This window comes from Puma concolor, chromosome D3 (assembly GCF_028749965.1).
Source record: "Puma concolor isolate L17-30 chromosome D3, mPumCon1.1.hap2, whole genome shotgun sequence".
Taxonomy (NCBI): domain Eukaryota; kingdom Metazoa; phylum Chordata; class Mammalia; order Carnivora; family Felidae; genus Puma; species Puma concolor.
Genome location: NC_141678.1, coordinates 6,500,499 through 6,514,224, shown reverse-complemented (window position 1 = coordinate 6,514,224; position 13,726 = coordinate 6,500,499). Strand labels below are relative to the sequence as shown.

The following is a 13,726-nucleotide window of genomic DNA, read 5'->3' as shown; positions in this document are numbered from 1 at the left end:
GCTACAGCGACCGCTTCTTGTGCCTTGTGAAACCCCAACCTTTCAGCCTGTTCCTCCCTGTGCTGGGTTTGATGAAGAAAGCCCGCAGTGTGGGAGCAACTGTAGCTGTTTCCTGTGGTCGCACCAGGCCCCAGCTCCAAGAGAAATGCTCCCAGGACTTACCTTCTGGAACTCCCACACCCCAGTGTCTGATTTCACCAAGAGCTGGTAATATCTGAGCACTCTTTTAACTGTCACCTTTTTTTTTTTTTTAATGTTTATTTTTGAGAGAGCGCTCTAGCAGGGGATGAGGGGAGAGAGAGGGGAACAGAGGATCCGAAGTGGACTCTGCACTGACAGCACAGCGCCCAATGTGGGGCTCGAACTCACAAACCACAAGATCATGTGAAGTCAGATGCTTAACTGACTGAGCCACCCAGGCTCCCCGAAGACTGTCTTAACTTGACATTCCTTTTTCTCTTTCTTTTTTTAAATGTTCATTTATTGGCGGGGGGGGGGGGGGGGGGGGGAAGGGGCAGAGAGAGAGGGAGACAGGATCCGAAGAGGGCTCTGCACTGACAGCAGCGTGTCCAACCCAGGGCTTGAACTCACAAACCATGAGATTGTGACCTAAGCCGAAGTTGGATGCTTAACTGAGCCACTCAGGCTCTCCGACATTTCTTTCTGAGTGGGTTTTCTTGCCTCATCTATCCCCGAGAGGGAGAAAGGGGCAGCTAAGCATTGATACAGGGGGACCCCCAAGTCTGAAAATGCAGGTGATCCGTTTAAGTAGGCTTACTGACAGCAGCACACAATGATCTGTCTGCTTCTAGACTTTATGGTCATCCTGCAGCCGGGAGATCGGGAAACCAAGGCAGGAATGAGTCAGGTGTAGGGGACTTGGCTGCCATTGCTGGGACTCAGGATGTAAGGCTGGTGCCTCGGAGGATGGACTTTAAATGTCATTCCCAGGAGCGGAGCCTGCTCCACAGTCCTGCAAAAGACACAGCACTGCCCCCCCCCCCCCCCCCCCCCCCCCGCCACACACACACACACACACACACTCTGCTTTGTGACCTCACCGCCCCTGGGTGTGGTCTCCGCACAGCCTCTGCCTGGGGTTCAGACGGAAGGCAGGATGCATATTTGTTTCCCCAGCTGGTTCTCCCCTCCAAGGTGCAGAAACCTTTCCCCTCCCTCCCTCCATTAAGACAACAGCACCCAGTGAGGACTGCAGCAAATCTGGGGGTAGCAATCAGGAGCCCCTGATGGGAGGAAGGCTCTGCCGAGATAGCATTCTGGACGGGACTCAGCGTGGCCAGCGTTTCTCAGGAGGCAGAGTGGGCGGAGTCTGGGTTGTGGAGTTTGTATCTGGGTTCAGGTCCAACTTCCACCACTTGTGAGCTGGGGCCCCGGACGAGTCCCTCAGCCCTAGGGTGCTGTAACCTTGGGTGTCCCACGGGAATGACAATACCCATCCCACAGGGGTGCGGTGAGGCAGTACGCATAAGGTCCTCAAAACGGTGCAGGCGAGATGCGCATTCATCATTCGCATTAGTGCTGCTTGGAGAGGCAGGGTACGTTTCACTTTGCAGATAGGAACCTAGGCCTTAGAATCAGGCCTTCACCTGCATCTGGGGCAGCCACCTCCTAGCGACGTGGCCTCGCGGAAGGTACTTTCACCTTTTGGAGTTTCACTTTCCAAATCTGTAAACCGGGGGGGGGTTAGTGCCGGTCCCCACCTCCCCGGGTCGTTACAGGAGTAAACGAGGTAATCCATTCAGCAGGCAAAACATTCAGCAAGGCAGGGTTCCTTACCAGGACGCCAGGCTCACAGGGGACGTCCAGCAGGCTCATTAACTTCCCTGTTCTCTGGACTGTATTTCACCGGATCCTACATGCATTTTCCCCTCACGTTTTAACATCTTTGAATTCAGGATGAGCCTTGAAATCAATAGCATCTTAATGTTACGATTTGTTCAGTTTTCCCAGCAGCATTTGTTGAAGAGACTGTCTTTTCCCACTGTATATTCTTGCCTCCTTTGTCACAGATCAGTTGATCAGAGATCAATATAAGTGTAGGCTTATTTCTGGGCTATTCCATTCTATTGATCTGTGCGTCTGTTTTTTTGTGCCGGCACCATACTGTTTTGACTACTGCAGCTTGGTGGTATATCTTGAAATCTGGGACGGTGATACCTCCAGCTTTGTTCTTCTTTCTCGAGATGCTTTGGTTGTCTTGGGAACTTTTGTCAAAAAATAATAATTTGCGGCATTCTTTTTCTCTCATAGCGACACACAAAATGCTGTTGTGTCAGAGTCACTGCAATATATCTGCACCGTATGTATACCACCATTTGCAATATGCATACGTACATACATACAATTTACAGATTTGGCGCGCGAGGGTCTGAACGGTTAAAGCCCCTTACATAAGACCACTCTAAAACACTCCTAGAAAGTATAAAAGTCGTTTTACTTTGATACAAAATCATGTAAAGTCACGTGAAGCAAAATCGAATATTCACTACATATCCATGAAATCACTGGAATGTCATTACCATTTTCTCCTGCGTTCCCTCCTCCCCTCTCCCTGTGGGCTCATGCATTTTTACTGCTGCCACACGGTAGAGACGAGGGTCACCTGGGGACCAGACAAGTGGAAGGCGCATGCGCACGCTGGAGGCCCCCCCCACAGCGAGGCGGAATGGAGCAGGAATTGGGTCTTGTTTTGCTTTCCTTCTCCTGCCTTGCCCAGGCCAAGCGCCCAGGGGTGTCCAGTTCTGCAGCCTGGCAGACAGTGAGCATGAGAGCGCCTCCCCTCCTTCCTCCTTGGTGGCTTTCAGGGGAAACAAATGAGCGATGACGGTGCATATATGTGGCACCGAGAGATGTGTCTGGGAGTCTTGGCGCGTTGCCTTGTTGAGTCCGAGACCCTCTGCCTTAGTCGTGGCCTTAGAGCTGTGTCTACTTCCCTGATCGGAAAAAGAACCTGTGTGAAGAGAGGGAGGGGTCAAGGGCACACAGAGAATGAGACGAGGGGTGCAGAACCCCGAAGGATCTGTAAGAGGCTCTTGCGGGCCACGGACTCACTAGGGGCAGACGCTGTCTAGGGCTTTCCTTCCGTCAGCTCACTTCACACTCAAAACAGCTTGATGAGCTACGTACCATCAATGTCCCCATTTTATAGATTAGCACACCGAGGCCCTGCAAGGTTCAGCAACAGGCCCAAGGTCACACGGTAAGTTGCGGAACCAGGAGTTGGAGGACCCGGAGCCCACTCAACCCCTGTGCTGTGCCGAAAGATGGTGTCCGACACCTTTTTCAATTTCAGGAGGTTTATCGTGGAGGAAGCATGCGCGCGACCTCCAATTATAAGACGGATCTTTGCAATGAATAAAGATCGGCATGTAAATTCTCAGATGGAACACAGAGATACCCCCGAGACACGAATACCAAGCGTTCAGTGTCTCCCCCCTCATATGCAAAGCTTTGAAAAGGAAGCCTGCTGTCTGGGGGTTGAGTGCAACGCTCAGTCTCAGCGCTTGCTAGGCTCAGCTATGAGAGAGACCCAGAGCTGGCTGGTGGGTTGGAAAGGCAGTGACAGGAATGCGGCCTCGTGCTTCTTGTCAAAGATAAACCCCTTGAGGACCGTGAGCCGCTCTGCTAGCGATGGCCGGGGCAGGCCCTGGACACGTGTTCGGATACAGGCGTTAGGGCTCAGCCTCTCTCCCCTGAACCTGGACGCGCTGCCCACCCCCACCGGTACCCAGTCTCAGGAAGTGACACCATCCCCCGCCTCGTCATTCACGCCCGGGAACCTGGGAGTTGTTCTCAGCTCCTCCCCCCCATCTGCTACATGTTAGTCACCATGCCCCAAATATGTTCCTAATCCCAACACTTCTCAGCTCCTCCACTGCCACCCCCCAGTCCAACAGCCTTCCCGCCACCCCCTAGAACATACTCACGCGGCAGCCAGAGTGACCGTGTCACTATACAGAGCTAAGTCATTCTGCAGCTGAAACCTTTCCATGGCTCCCCATTGTTCTCAGGATAAAGACAAACGTCCTTCTTAGCATGACCTACTTCCTCAGAAGTCATTCATTCATTCATTCGTTCGTTCATTCAATGAGCTGGTCTGACCACGAAATTGTGGCCTCGTGCTCATTAGACATATGACCTCAGGCTGGCTTTTTTTTTTTTTTTTTTCCATATCAGGCTCAAACTCTCTAAGGGGCCCAAAGAACTCTCCTAGAAGAGGCACAAAGAAACCAGCAGTTTATGCCTCCTGGAAGCCTTATCTACATGGGCTGTCCAGACAATAAAAGTGCTAAAAGAACACCTTCAGAAATGACACCTAGTGTGGAATGGAGGTGCTCTTTCATTTTACTACTTTGCCTCAGGAGAGGCTTCCTTGGGAAAGAAACACGCCCCAGGCCCTGCTTTGACTCTGCCCCCACACCTCCTCCATAAGGCAGCCAGATGAGCTTTTACAGGTAAATGTGGTCCAGTTGTCCCCCTGCTTAAAACCCTCCATGTCTTAGCGAAGTTCTCAGAGTGAAATTCAAACTGCTTAGTGGGACCCTCGCCATCCCCCCACCCCCACCCCCGCCACCACCACCACTAATCTCCAGCCTCCCCTCCATTCACCTCCTGCCTCGCCTTTATGCATGCTGTTCCCTCTGCCAAGAATGCTTTTCTCTCAGTCTTCATGGTCTTTCAGGGCCCAGTTTGAATGTCACCTCCTCACGAAAGCCTTCCAGGACTCCCCAAAGTGTAACCCCGCTCATGTCTGTAAGATGTCCCTTCTTTAAATCTTTTCAGTCACCCCTTTAACGTGTGCGATTTGTTTCTTGCCAGGACCCTGGCAAATGTCCCCCCCCCTCCCCCGCCATCACTCATCAACATTAAGTGCCTGGCCCCCATAGGCATTTGAGTTTGAGATCCCTGACTGAGGCTGTTTCTCAGTTTCTGTCCAAGAGATCAGGGGCAGGTAACTGTCTCCAGGCCAGACATTCCCAGGACAGCCAAGGCAAACGGGCTGTTTGCTTCATGGAGGGGTGGGAGAAAGCCGTGCGTCGTTGTACCGGCACCTGGTGACCGAGAAGGCACCTCTCGAGGTGTGGTCCAAGGGTTCTCCACATCAGAGCTGCCTAGGGGATTTATTAGAAATCCAGACTTCTGGGCTTCATCCTAGACTTGACTTCTGAGAATCTGAATTTTAAACAAGTACCACACACACTATGGTTTGAGGCTTAGCACCCGGAGAAATGACGGATTAACAAGGGAGCATAAACATGAGGGGAGTATTCAAAGGAAAATACATTATGTGGCCCAATGCTGGGAGACACAGGGTCCTCCAAAGTTGGAAGAAAGAGAAGTAACGAATCAGGCCACCCTCCTTTTTTTAAGTAAACTCTGCACTCAACGTGGGGCTCGAACTCACATCCCCAAGATCAAGAGTTGCATGCTCTATCAACTAAGCCATCCAGGCACCCCGTGAGTCCCCCTTACACCCTAATAAGTATTATTTGTAGTATTATTATATCATAGGGAGGCAGCAGTGTAGAATCTGAACTTCCTTGGGTTCAAATCCTGACTTCGCTGTTTACTCTCTGTGTGACTTCAGGCAAATTACCTTATCTCTCTGTATCTATTTTACCACGTGCAGAATGGGGATAATGACAGTTCCTACCTCCTAAGGTCACTGTGAAAAGTCAATGAATTAATGTATGTTAAGTGCTTAGACTGCTGTCTAACAGATATTGTAATACTTCTCTGAATTTTCCTATCAGCTGTAGTACCACCAACAGGACAGCAGGGCCTCTCCACCCTGGGTAGCTGGCCAGCCTCCTCGGGCCCTCACTCCTTCCTTTGGCAATTATTCGGTGGCAATGGGGCAGCAGGGTAACTTACAACTTCCTTATGATGGTCTTCTCCTCCTTGTTACTTCTGGCATTGCTGGGCCTGGTGACAAGGGTATCTTTTTCTCTTCGTCCTCCTGAGCCTTCTCTTGGTGGAATCAGACCGCTGGGGAAAAGGGGCCAAATAAATGGGTTGTTTTATGGCAGACCTTCTGTCTGTGCAGCTCTGAAAGTGAAGGGTCTTAATAATTATTACATTAGTAATAACTGAAAGCTAGAGTCAGAGAGATTCTGTTTCCAGTCATGAGACTCTTCCTCCCATGTTTCCAATGCCGATCCCTCTTCTTTCTTTCTCTTGTCCAACTGCATTGGCTAGTACTTCAACCTTCTCCAGTCTCTAGGAATATGACCACATATCAATTCTGTAACTGAAGCCTTGATTTTCTAATCAATAAAGTGAGAATAACAAGAGTAACTGCCATCTAGGATTGAGTGATTAAGTGAGATATTACACAGCACCTGACAGTCACTCAACAAATATTTATTAAGCCACATCCTGTGCCAAAGCACTGTAGCAGTGAACAAAACAGACAAAGTTATCTCCTATCATGCAATTCATGTTCTTCCACTGGGGAAGGAAGGAGTCAATAAATAAATAAAGTAAAAAATATATAGTAAGTCAAATGGTAACAAGAGCTAAATTGATATTGACTGATAAGATATTGAGGTCGGTTGACTCAAAGAGGACCAGAGTATTTCCCTGGACCTGATGTACAGAAGCTGGAAGAAAGCTCTTCTCTCTCACTTGGTCAACTGGGGTCGCCAGCAGCCATGTTTCCTAAGATTCCTAGCAGGTGTGTCTACAACACAAGATAATGAGGCCAACAAACAAAGAGAAGCAAGGAGGAGAGAAAGAGGCACCAAGTCCCTGGCTCCAACCCTGAGGCCTTAACTGCAGTTTTTTCTTTATTTCTGAAGGCAATCCCAAGATCGTTTCCAACTCTGTGGGTCAGTAAATTCTCTTTTGTACTTAAGCTAGTTTGAATTGGATTTCTGTCACTTGCAACAAAAAGAAACCTGACCACAATGCAATATTTCAAAAAATTTTTAGTTTTAATTTTTTTTAAGTTTATTTGTTTATTTTGAGAGAGAGAAAGGAGGGAGGGGGGAAGAGAGAGAGGAGAGGGAGAGAGACAGAGGGAGAGAGAGAGAGAGAGAGAGAGAGAGAGAGAATCCCAAGCAGGTTCCTCGCTGTCGGCACAGAGCCAGACACAGGGCTCACTCTCATGAACTGTGAGATTATGACTTGTGCCAAAGTCAAGAGTAAGAGGCTTAACTGACTGAGCCACCCAGACACCTCCCAAATTTTTAACTTTTTTTATGTTAGAGAGAGAGAGGGCATGTGTGTACATGCAAGCAGGGGAGGGGCAGAGGGAGGGAGACAGAATCTCAAGCAGACTCCAGCCAAATGCAGGGCTTGATCCCACAACCCTGGGATCATGACCTGAGCTAAAATCAAGAGACAGACACTCAACTGACTGAGCCACCCAGGCACCCCACAATACAATATTTCAATGGCATAGCTCGTTGTATCCACCTAAGTATTTTGCTGTGGCACCTGCTGGCAAATTTAAGCGCGTGGTGTTTCCTCCTCCCTACAGATTGAATTGTGTCCCCCAGAATTCATATGGAAGCCCTAAGCCCCAGTGTAATGGTATTTGGAGATGAGGCCTTTGGGAGACAACCAGGTTTAGATGAGGTCATGGAGGGGGGACATGGTTGGATCAGAGCCCTTGTAAGAGGAGACATCTGAGGGCTTGCTCTCTCTGCCATGTGCAAGAAGTCAGGAAGAGTCAGAACTGACCATACTGGCACCCTGATCTTGACTTCTACCCACCAGAATTATGAGAAGAATATTCCTACTGTTTAAACCACCCGGCCTATGGTATTTTGTTATGGCGACCCAGCTGACTAAGACACCTCTTGAGGTATGAATGTCAGAGCAGGATTCATCCTTCTCTGTCCTTTGCAAAGAGTGAGCTCTTATTACTTGACATTATTATTTATATATTTACTTCAGTATTAATATTAATACATTATTGATTTATTATTAATAAAATCCCCCCTTCCATCATCTCTTGTTGCATAACACCCTAAAACACAGTGATTGGAAACAAGGAAGATTTATGATTTCTTACGATGACTCCATTTTTATGGTTGGCTTGATGGGTCATCCAGACACGGCTGGGGCACCTCACTTCTCCTTTGTGTGACCTCTCCGTGGGACTACCTTGAGCTTCCTCACAGAACTATGGTCTCAAGCATTCCACAAGGATAAAAATGGAAGCTGCGAGGTCTCCCGGCACCCTCACCGCAGAAGCCACACAGCATCACTTCCACTACATTCCATTGGTCAAGGCAAGTCACTGGGCTGCCCAGACTGAAGGAAAGGGGAAACAGACTCTACCTCTAGAGGCTGGAAAAGTCTCATTGCCAAAGGCATGCAGGATGGGAAAAATCGTGGCCATCTTTGGAAGCCTCCCACCACTGCCTCAATTCAAAACTATCATTAGGGGCACCTGGCTGGCTCAGCGGGTCAAGCGCCCGACTCTCGACCTCAGCTCAGGTCTTGATCTCACGGTCATGAGTTCGAGCCCCGCATTGGGCTCCGCATTGGGTGTGAAGCCTAGTTAAAAACAAAACGAAACAAACAAACAAAACCACTAGAGCCTGGACCTCCAAACTGATGCGGTTGCTAGGAGAACACCTCAGCTGGCATGCTAGTTTCTCCAGAATGTAGGACCCACGTGAGTAAGCAGAGTCCTGCTGTCTACTGGCCTATACCAGACGGGACGTGCACAGCTACCGTTCTCTGGGAATTTGGAACTGGAAATAAGGTGTGTCTCTTTATTCGCTAACAAGCTGCTCCAGCACCAGCTGTTCAGCCATTCCCACATCTCACTACCTGTGTCTGAAGGACTTCTAAAATGAGATGAAGACAGGTCTTTCCATTAACACGGTTCCAACCTCAGCAGAAGGAAGAAAATTAAGTTCCTGTTGCCAGAACTCGGGCCTTCTAGATGTGGCTCGCTACAACTTTTTTTTTTTTACTGTATCGCTGACCTCTTAATGATTCTACCTTAAGCAAATTTAAACGTAATGTCATGGGGCGGGGGGTAAAGAAAAAGAGTGGTATCACTCGGACTTTGCTTTGTTTTGAATCAGCCTATGTTCTTACTTGTAAACGTGGCCAAGAATTAAAAGCACGGGCTCTGATAATCACACTGTCTGAGGTCATGTCTTACTGTGGCCACCACGAGCCGTGGGATTTTGGCAGGTATTGACCTCCCTGGACCTTAGAACACCTTGTGGGTAACATTACCGTGACTCACCTTGCTGTGAGCACTAATGGACCTGATGCTTCGAATACGCCTAGCAGAGTCCTGGCACGTATAATATTTATACATTGATAAATATTAGCTGGTGCTGAGTTTTTCATTCTCTTTGTCTTTCCCTCTTCTGCCTTTAAGAGAACCTGCGTTGTTTAACTCAACGGTTTCTCAGAGTTATTCGACCACAGAGCCCCCTTTTCTAGAAGTGACAGCATGAAAGAAAATATTTTGGGAAACAGGATGCAGATGGATATAGCAAAGTCCAAACCCGGCAGGTTAACAGCTTCTTCTTGCCTCTCTTGCTTGTCCTACAATCTTTTCCCTACATGTGTTATTGTGATCTTTTTTTTTTTTTTTTTTTAGATTTGATTTTTAAGTAATCTCCATATCCAACATGGGACCTGAACTCACAACCTGAGATCAAGAGTCACACGTTCTACCCACTGAGCCATCCGGGTGCCCCTATTGTGATCTTTCATAACTTTTAATTTTTATATAATTTCAAACTTACAGAAAAATTGTAAAATTAGTATGAAGATTTCCTATATGCCCTTTATCCAAATCCCCCAATTGTTCATCTATGTCTCTGTCTACCTACCTGCCTGTCCATCCATCCATCCCCATCCACCCACCCATCTACCCATCCATCCATGTATCTGTCTTCTTTCTGAACCACTTGAGAGGAAGCTGGAGACACCTTACCCCCTTATTCCTAAATACTTCGGTGTGTATTTCTGAGGAACGAGGACATTTCTGACATAAACAAGTAGTTCAGCTATCAAGTTACCACACTGATATTTTATTCTACACTTTTTAAAAAATGTAAGCTCTATACGCAACATGGGGTTTGAACTCATGGCCTCGAGATCAAGACTTGCATGCTTTACCGACTGAGCCAGCCAGGTGTCCCTCGTGTTGATCTTTTAAAACAATAAACTGGATCTTGTCATTTCCTTGATTAAAACTTTCCAATGACTTCTCGTTACACTTAACAATAAAATTAGAGCTCCTTCCTGTGGCCCACAGGTGTGGCACACCTCCACCTACGTTACAAGTTCCACCATGGTGGGTCTCTTATTGGTCAAGCTGGTTCCCACATCAGGGTCTTAGCACTTCTGCTCCACTTTTGCCCTACCAGTCCTTACATGGTTGGCTACTTCTTGTCATTGACCTCAGAGGGGTCTGAGCTGACCACGCCATGTAAAACAGGATCCCTCCATTCCCTAGCACTTTGCTTTGCTGTCATATGTCACCTTGTTTGCTTGTTTTTTTTTTTTTTTTTCATGTTTACTCATTTTTGAGAGACAGAATCTGAGTGGGGGAGGGATAGAGAGGGAGGGAGACACAGAATCCGAAGCAGGCTCCAGGCTCCGAGCTGTCAGCACAGAGCCCGACGCGGGGCTCGAACTCACAAACTGGAAGATCGTCACCTGAGCCAAAGTCGGATGCGTAACTCACTGAGCCACCCAGGCGCCCCTCACCTTGTTTTGAAAGATGTTTTGTTTTGTTTTGTTTTGTTCATTTATTGATTTTGAGAGAGAGCGAGGAAGCAGGAGAGGGGCAGAGAGAGAATCCTAAGCAGCCTCTGCGCTGTGAGCAGAGTGGGGCTCTAGCTCACTAACTGTGAGATCATGACCTGAGCCGAAATCAAGAGTCAGATGCTTAACCGACTGAGCCACCCAGGCGCCCCATGTCACCTTGTTTTACATTTTTTAGACCACTTGTCGCCATTATCCTGTGTGTTCATTTCAGATTTCCTTGTTGATCGCTTGTCTTCCCCTAGACTAGCATGGACTTTCTCTGTTTTGTTCACTGCTATTTCCCAGGAATACTAGGTCTTTGAGAAACTGGCTGAGTGAACACAAGAACGAATACATAGCACATCACGGAATTCCAGACGGGGTCTGATCCTTCAGTGCAGGGGTCCCCACGGCATCAGAGCCCCACCTCTTATAGCACTGCAGCTCTTCCTGCACCAGCAGCAGCTGGGACTTGAGTTTGTTGCGCTCCTGGAGCACATCCCTTAGCTCCTGTAGAGTGAAGCGTGGCCGGTTGGGATCTGTCAGGTCAACCACCATTTTGTCTGGTCCCAGGTTTACCTGTAAGAAAAGATATCGGGTTGCTTATACAGTTTCCCTCATGCACTTGGACTGTTGGGGTCCCTGGGTGGCTCAGTCGGTTAAGCGTCCGACTTCAGCTCAGGCCATGATCTTGTGGTCCGTGGGTTCGAGCCCCACGTCAGGCTCTGTGCTGACAGGAGCCAGCTTCAGATTCTGTCTCCCTCTCTCTCTGCTCCGCCCCTGCTCGCGCTCTCTCTCTCTCTCTCTCTCTCTCAAAAAAATAAACATTAAAAACATTTTCTTAAAAAAAAGTAAAAAGATGGACTGTCCACCCCAGAAAGGAAAATTCTGTTTTGTTACTCCCAGGCACCCTATCGGATGAGACGCTGCCTGTTGGAAGTGTTTGGTTGATGGTAAAGAAGCAAAAGTTCTAAGTACCATTCTCCAAGTAAACAACCAAGGCTCCTTGGAGAATGGCTGATTTCAGGGTTGGAACAGGAAAACTATAAGATGAGCCTGGAACGTTTCCTTGTGGAAGGGAACAAAATGTCAAAATGACAGTTGGAAGGAGTTCCCCTTGGCCAGACTGAGAACAATTTGAGTATCAAAACGAGTAATAACAGGAATGGACAGTAACAGTTCACATAAAAAGAGAATTCAGGAGTTCATACTTAAAATTTAAATCAATTAACTAATTAATAGGGATGTGATGGCTAATTTTATGTGTCTAATTTTACTTGTCTGGGCTAAGGGATACCCAGAAAGCTGGTTAAACATTTCTGGGTGTGTCTGTGAAGGTGTTTCTGGAAGATATTAGCATTTGGTTTGATGAGCTGAGTAAAGCAGCTGGGGGGCGGGGCAGGCATCATCCAATCCACTGAGGGCCTGAGGGCCCACATGGAAGGAAAGGGGGAAAGAGGGTGAATTTGAGCTCCGTCAGTTGATACAGGACATCTCTTCTTCTCTTGTCCTCAGACATTGACACTCCTGGTTCTTGGGGTTTGGGATCCAGACCAGGATTTCCACCATCAGCCCCCCACCCCCAGTTCACAGGACTCACTGGTTCTCCAGCTTGCAACTTGTAGATTTTAAGTAAGATTTCTCAGCCTCCATAACCGCATGAGCCAATTCCTCAAATAACTATCCTCTTTATATTGAGAGCTATTTCTCCTATTGGTTCTGTGTCTCTGGAGAGATCTGATGAGTACAGGAGAGGAGGAGGGGAATTTGTATCTTACAGCAGAAGGCCAAGTAATAAGTGCAGAAGATGACAGAGTTTAAAAAAAATATATCCATTTGCAACCAACTTAGTAATAATTGATTCAGGCAAGACTAAGGAATGGATCTAAAACTTTAGGGTGAAAATCTGTTGGGGAATAGAATATTTTGCAGTTTCAAAGCATCTTCCTACAACAACTTACGAATTACAAAGGGAATAAAGGCACCTTTACAGTGCAGAAATCTCGCAGACACCACGTTAACCAAGTGATGCAAGGTAACATCACCAATAATCACAAACTGAAGCAGGTGCCTCCTGATACATCGCACTGAGAAGGACACAGCATCTCTTCAGTGGTATTCCTGCTAAACTGCGTATCTTGAATCTAACGATGACGATGGCACATCAAAACAAACCTAAATTGAAGGACGTTCTACAAACAAACTGATATATAATCTTCAAAGATGTCAAGGTTGTAAAACACAAGGAAAAGCTGAGGAACTCTTCAAGATTAAAGAAATGTGTCAACTAAAGGTACTATGTAACCCTGGACTAGATTCTGCACCAGAAAGAAGATGCTGTAAAGGGCATTATCATGAATTTTGAATAGGGATAGTATATTAGATCTTAGTATTCTATGACCTTTTTCCCCTGAATTTAATCATTTACTGTCACGATGCAATAGTGCGTCTTGTGAGATTTTAGGGTAAAGGGTCCTAATCTTCTACTAATCCTGCAACTAACATAATGTCTGCTCAAATAGTTGAGAAAAACTGTGAGTGAATAAATAATATATATAAATATTACTTTTGTATATGCATATATACATATACATATATGTGTTTTGTGTGTGTATATACTTTGATGTATATTTTCTTCTTCTGTTGTTGTTATTTTTTTTTTTTTTTTTGAGAGAGAGTGTGAGCCAGGGAGAGGGGCAGAGCTGAAGAGAGAGAGAATCCTAAGTAGGCTCCACACTCAGCACAGAGCCTGAAGCGGGGCTCAATCCCACAACCCTGGGATCATGCCCTGAGCTGAAATCAAGAGCTGGACACTCAACCAACTGAGTCACCCAGGAGCCCCTATATCTACTTCTTTATCAAATAAGGTGATCTAGGGGCACCTGGGTGACTCAGTCGGTTAAGCATTGACTCTTGATTTTTGGCTCAGGTCATGATCTCATGGTTCGTGAGTTCAAGACCCATGTCAGGC

At 47.2% G+C, this 13,726-nt stretch overlaps 1 protein-coding gene across 5 annotated transcripts in view; it reads right to left on the bottom strand.

Moving 5' to 3' along the window:
• Positions 1-2,436: 2,436 nt before the first annotated feature.
• Positions 2,437-13,726, bottom strand: part of RILPL2 (Rab interacting lysosomal protein like 2) — a 36,739-nt gene continuing 25,449 nt past the window's right edge. For all 5 annotated transcript variants that reach the window (XM_086681512.1, XM_086681514.1, XM_086681513.1 and 2 more), the window contains 3 exons: positions 11,183-11,334; positions 5,896-6,009; positions 2,437-2,971 (listed from right to left, as the gene is read on the bottom strand). In XM_086681512.1, coding sequence (XP_086537638.1) covers positions 2,947-2,971; positions 5,896-6,009; positions 11,183-11,334 — 291 coding nt within the window. In that variant the 3' untranslated portion in view covers positions 2,437-2,946. The remainder of the gene's footprint in view (positions 2,972-5,895; positions 6,010-11,182; positions 11,335-13,726) is intronic.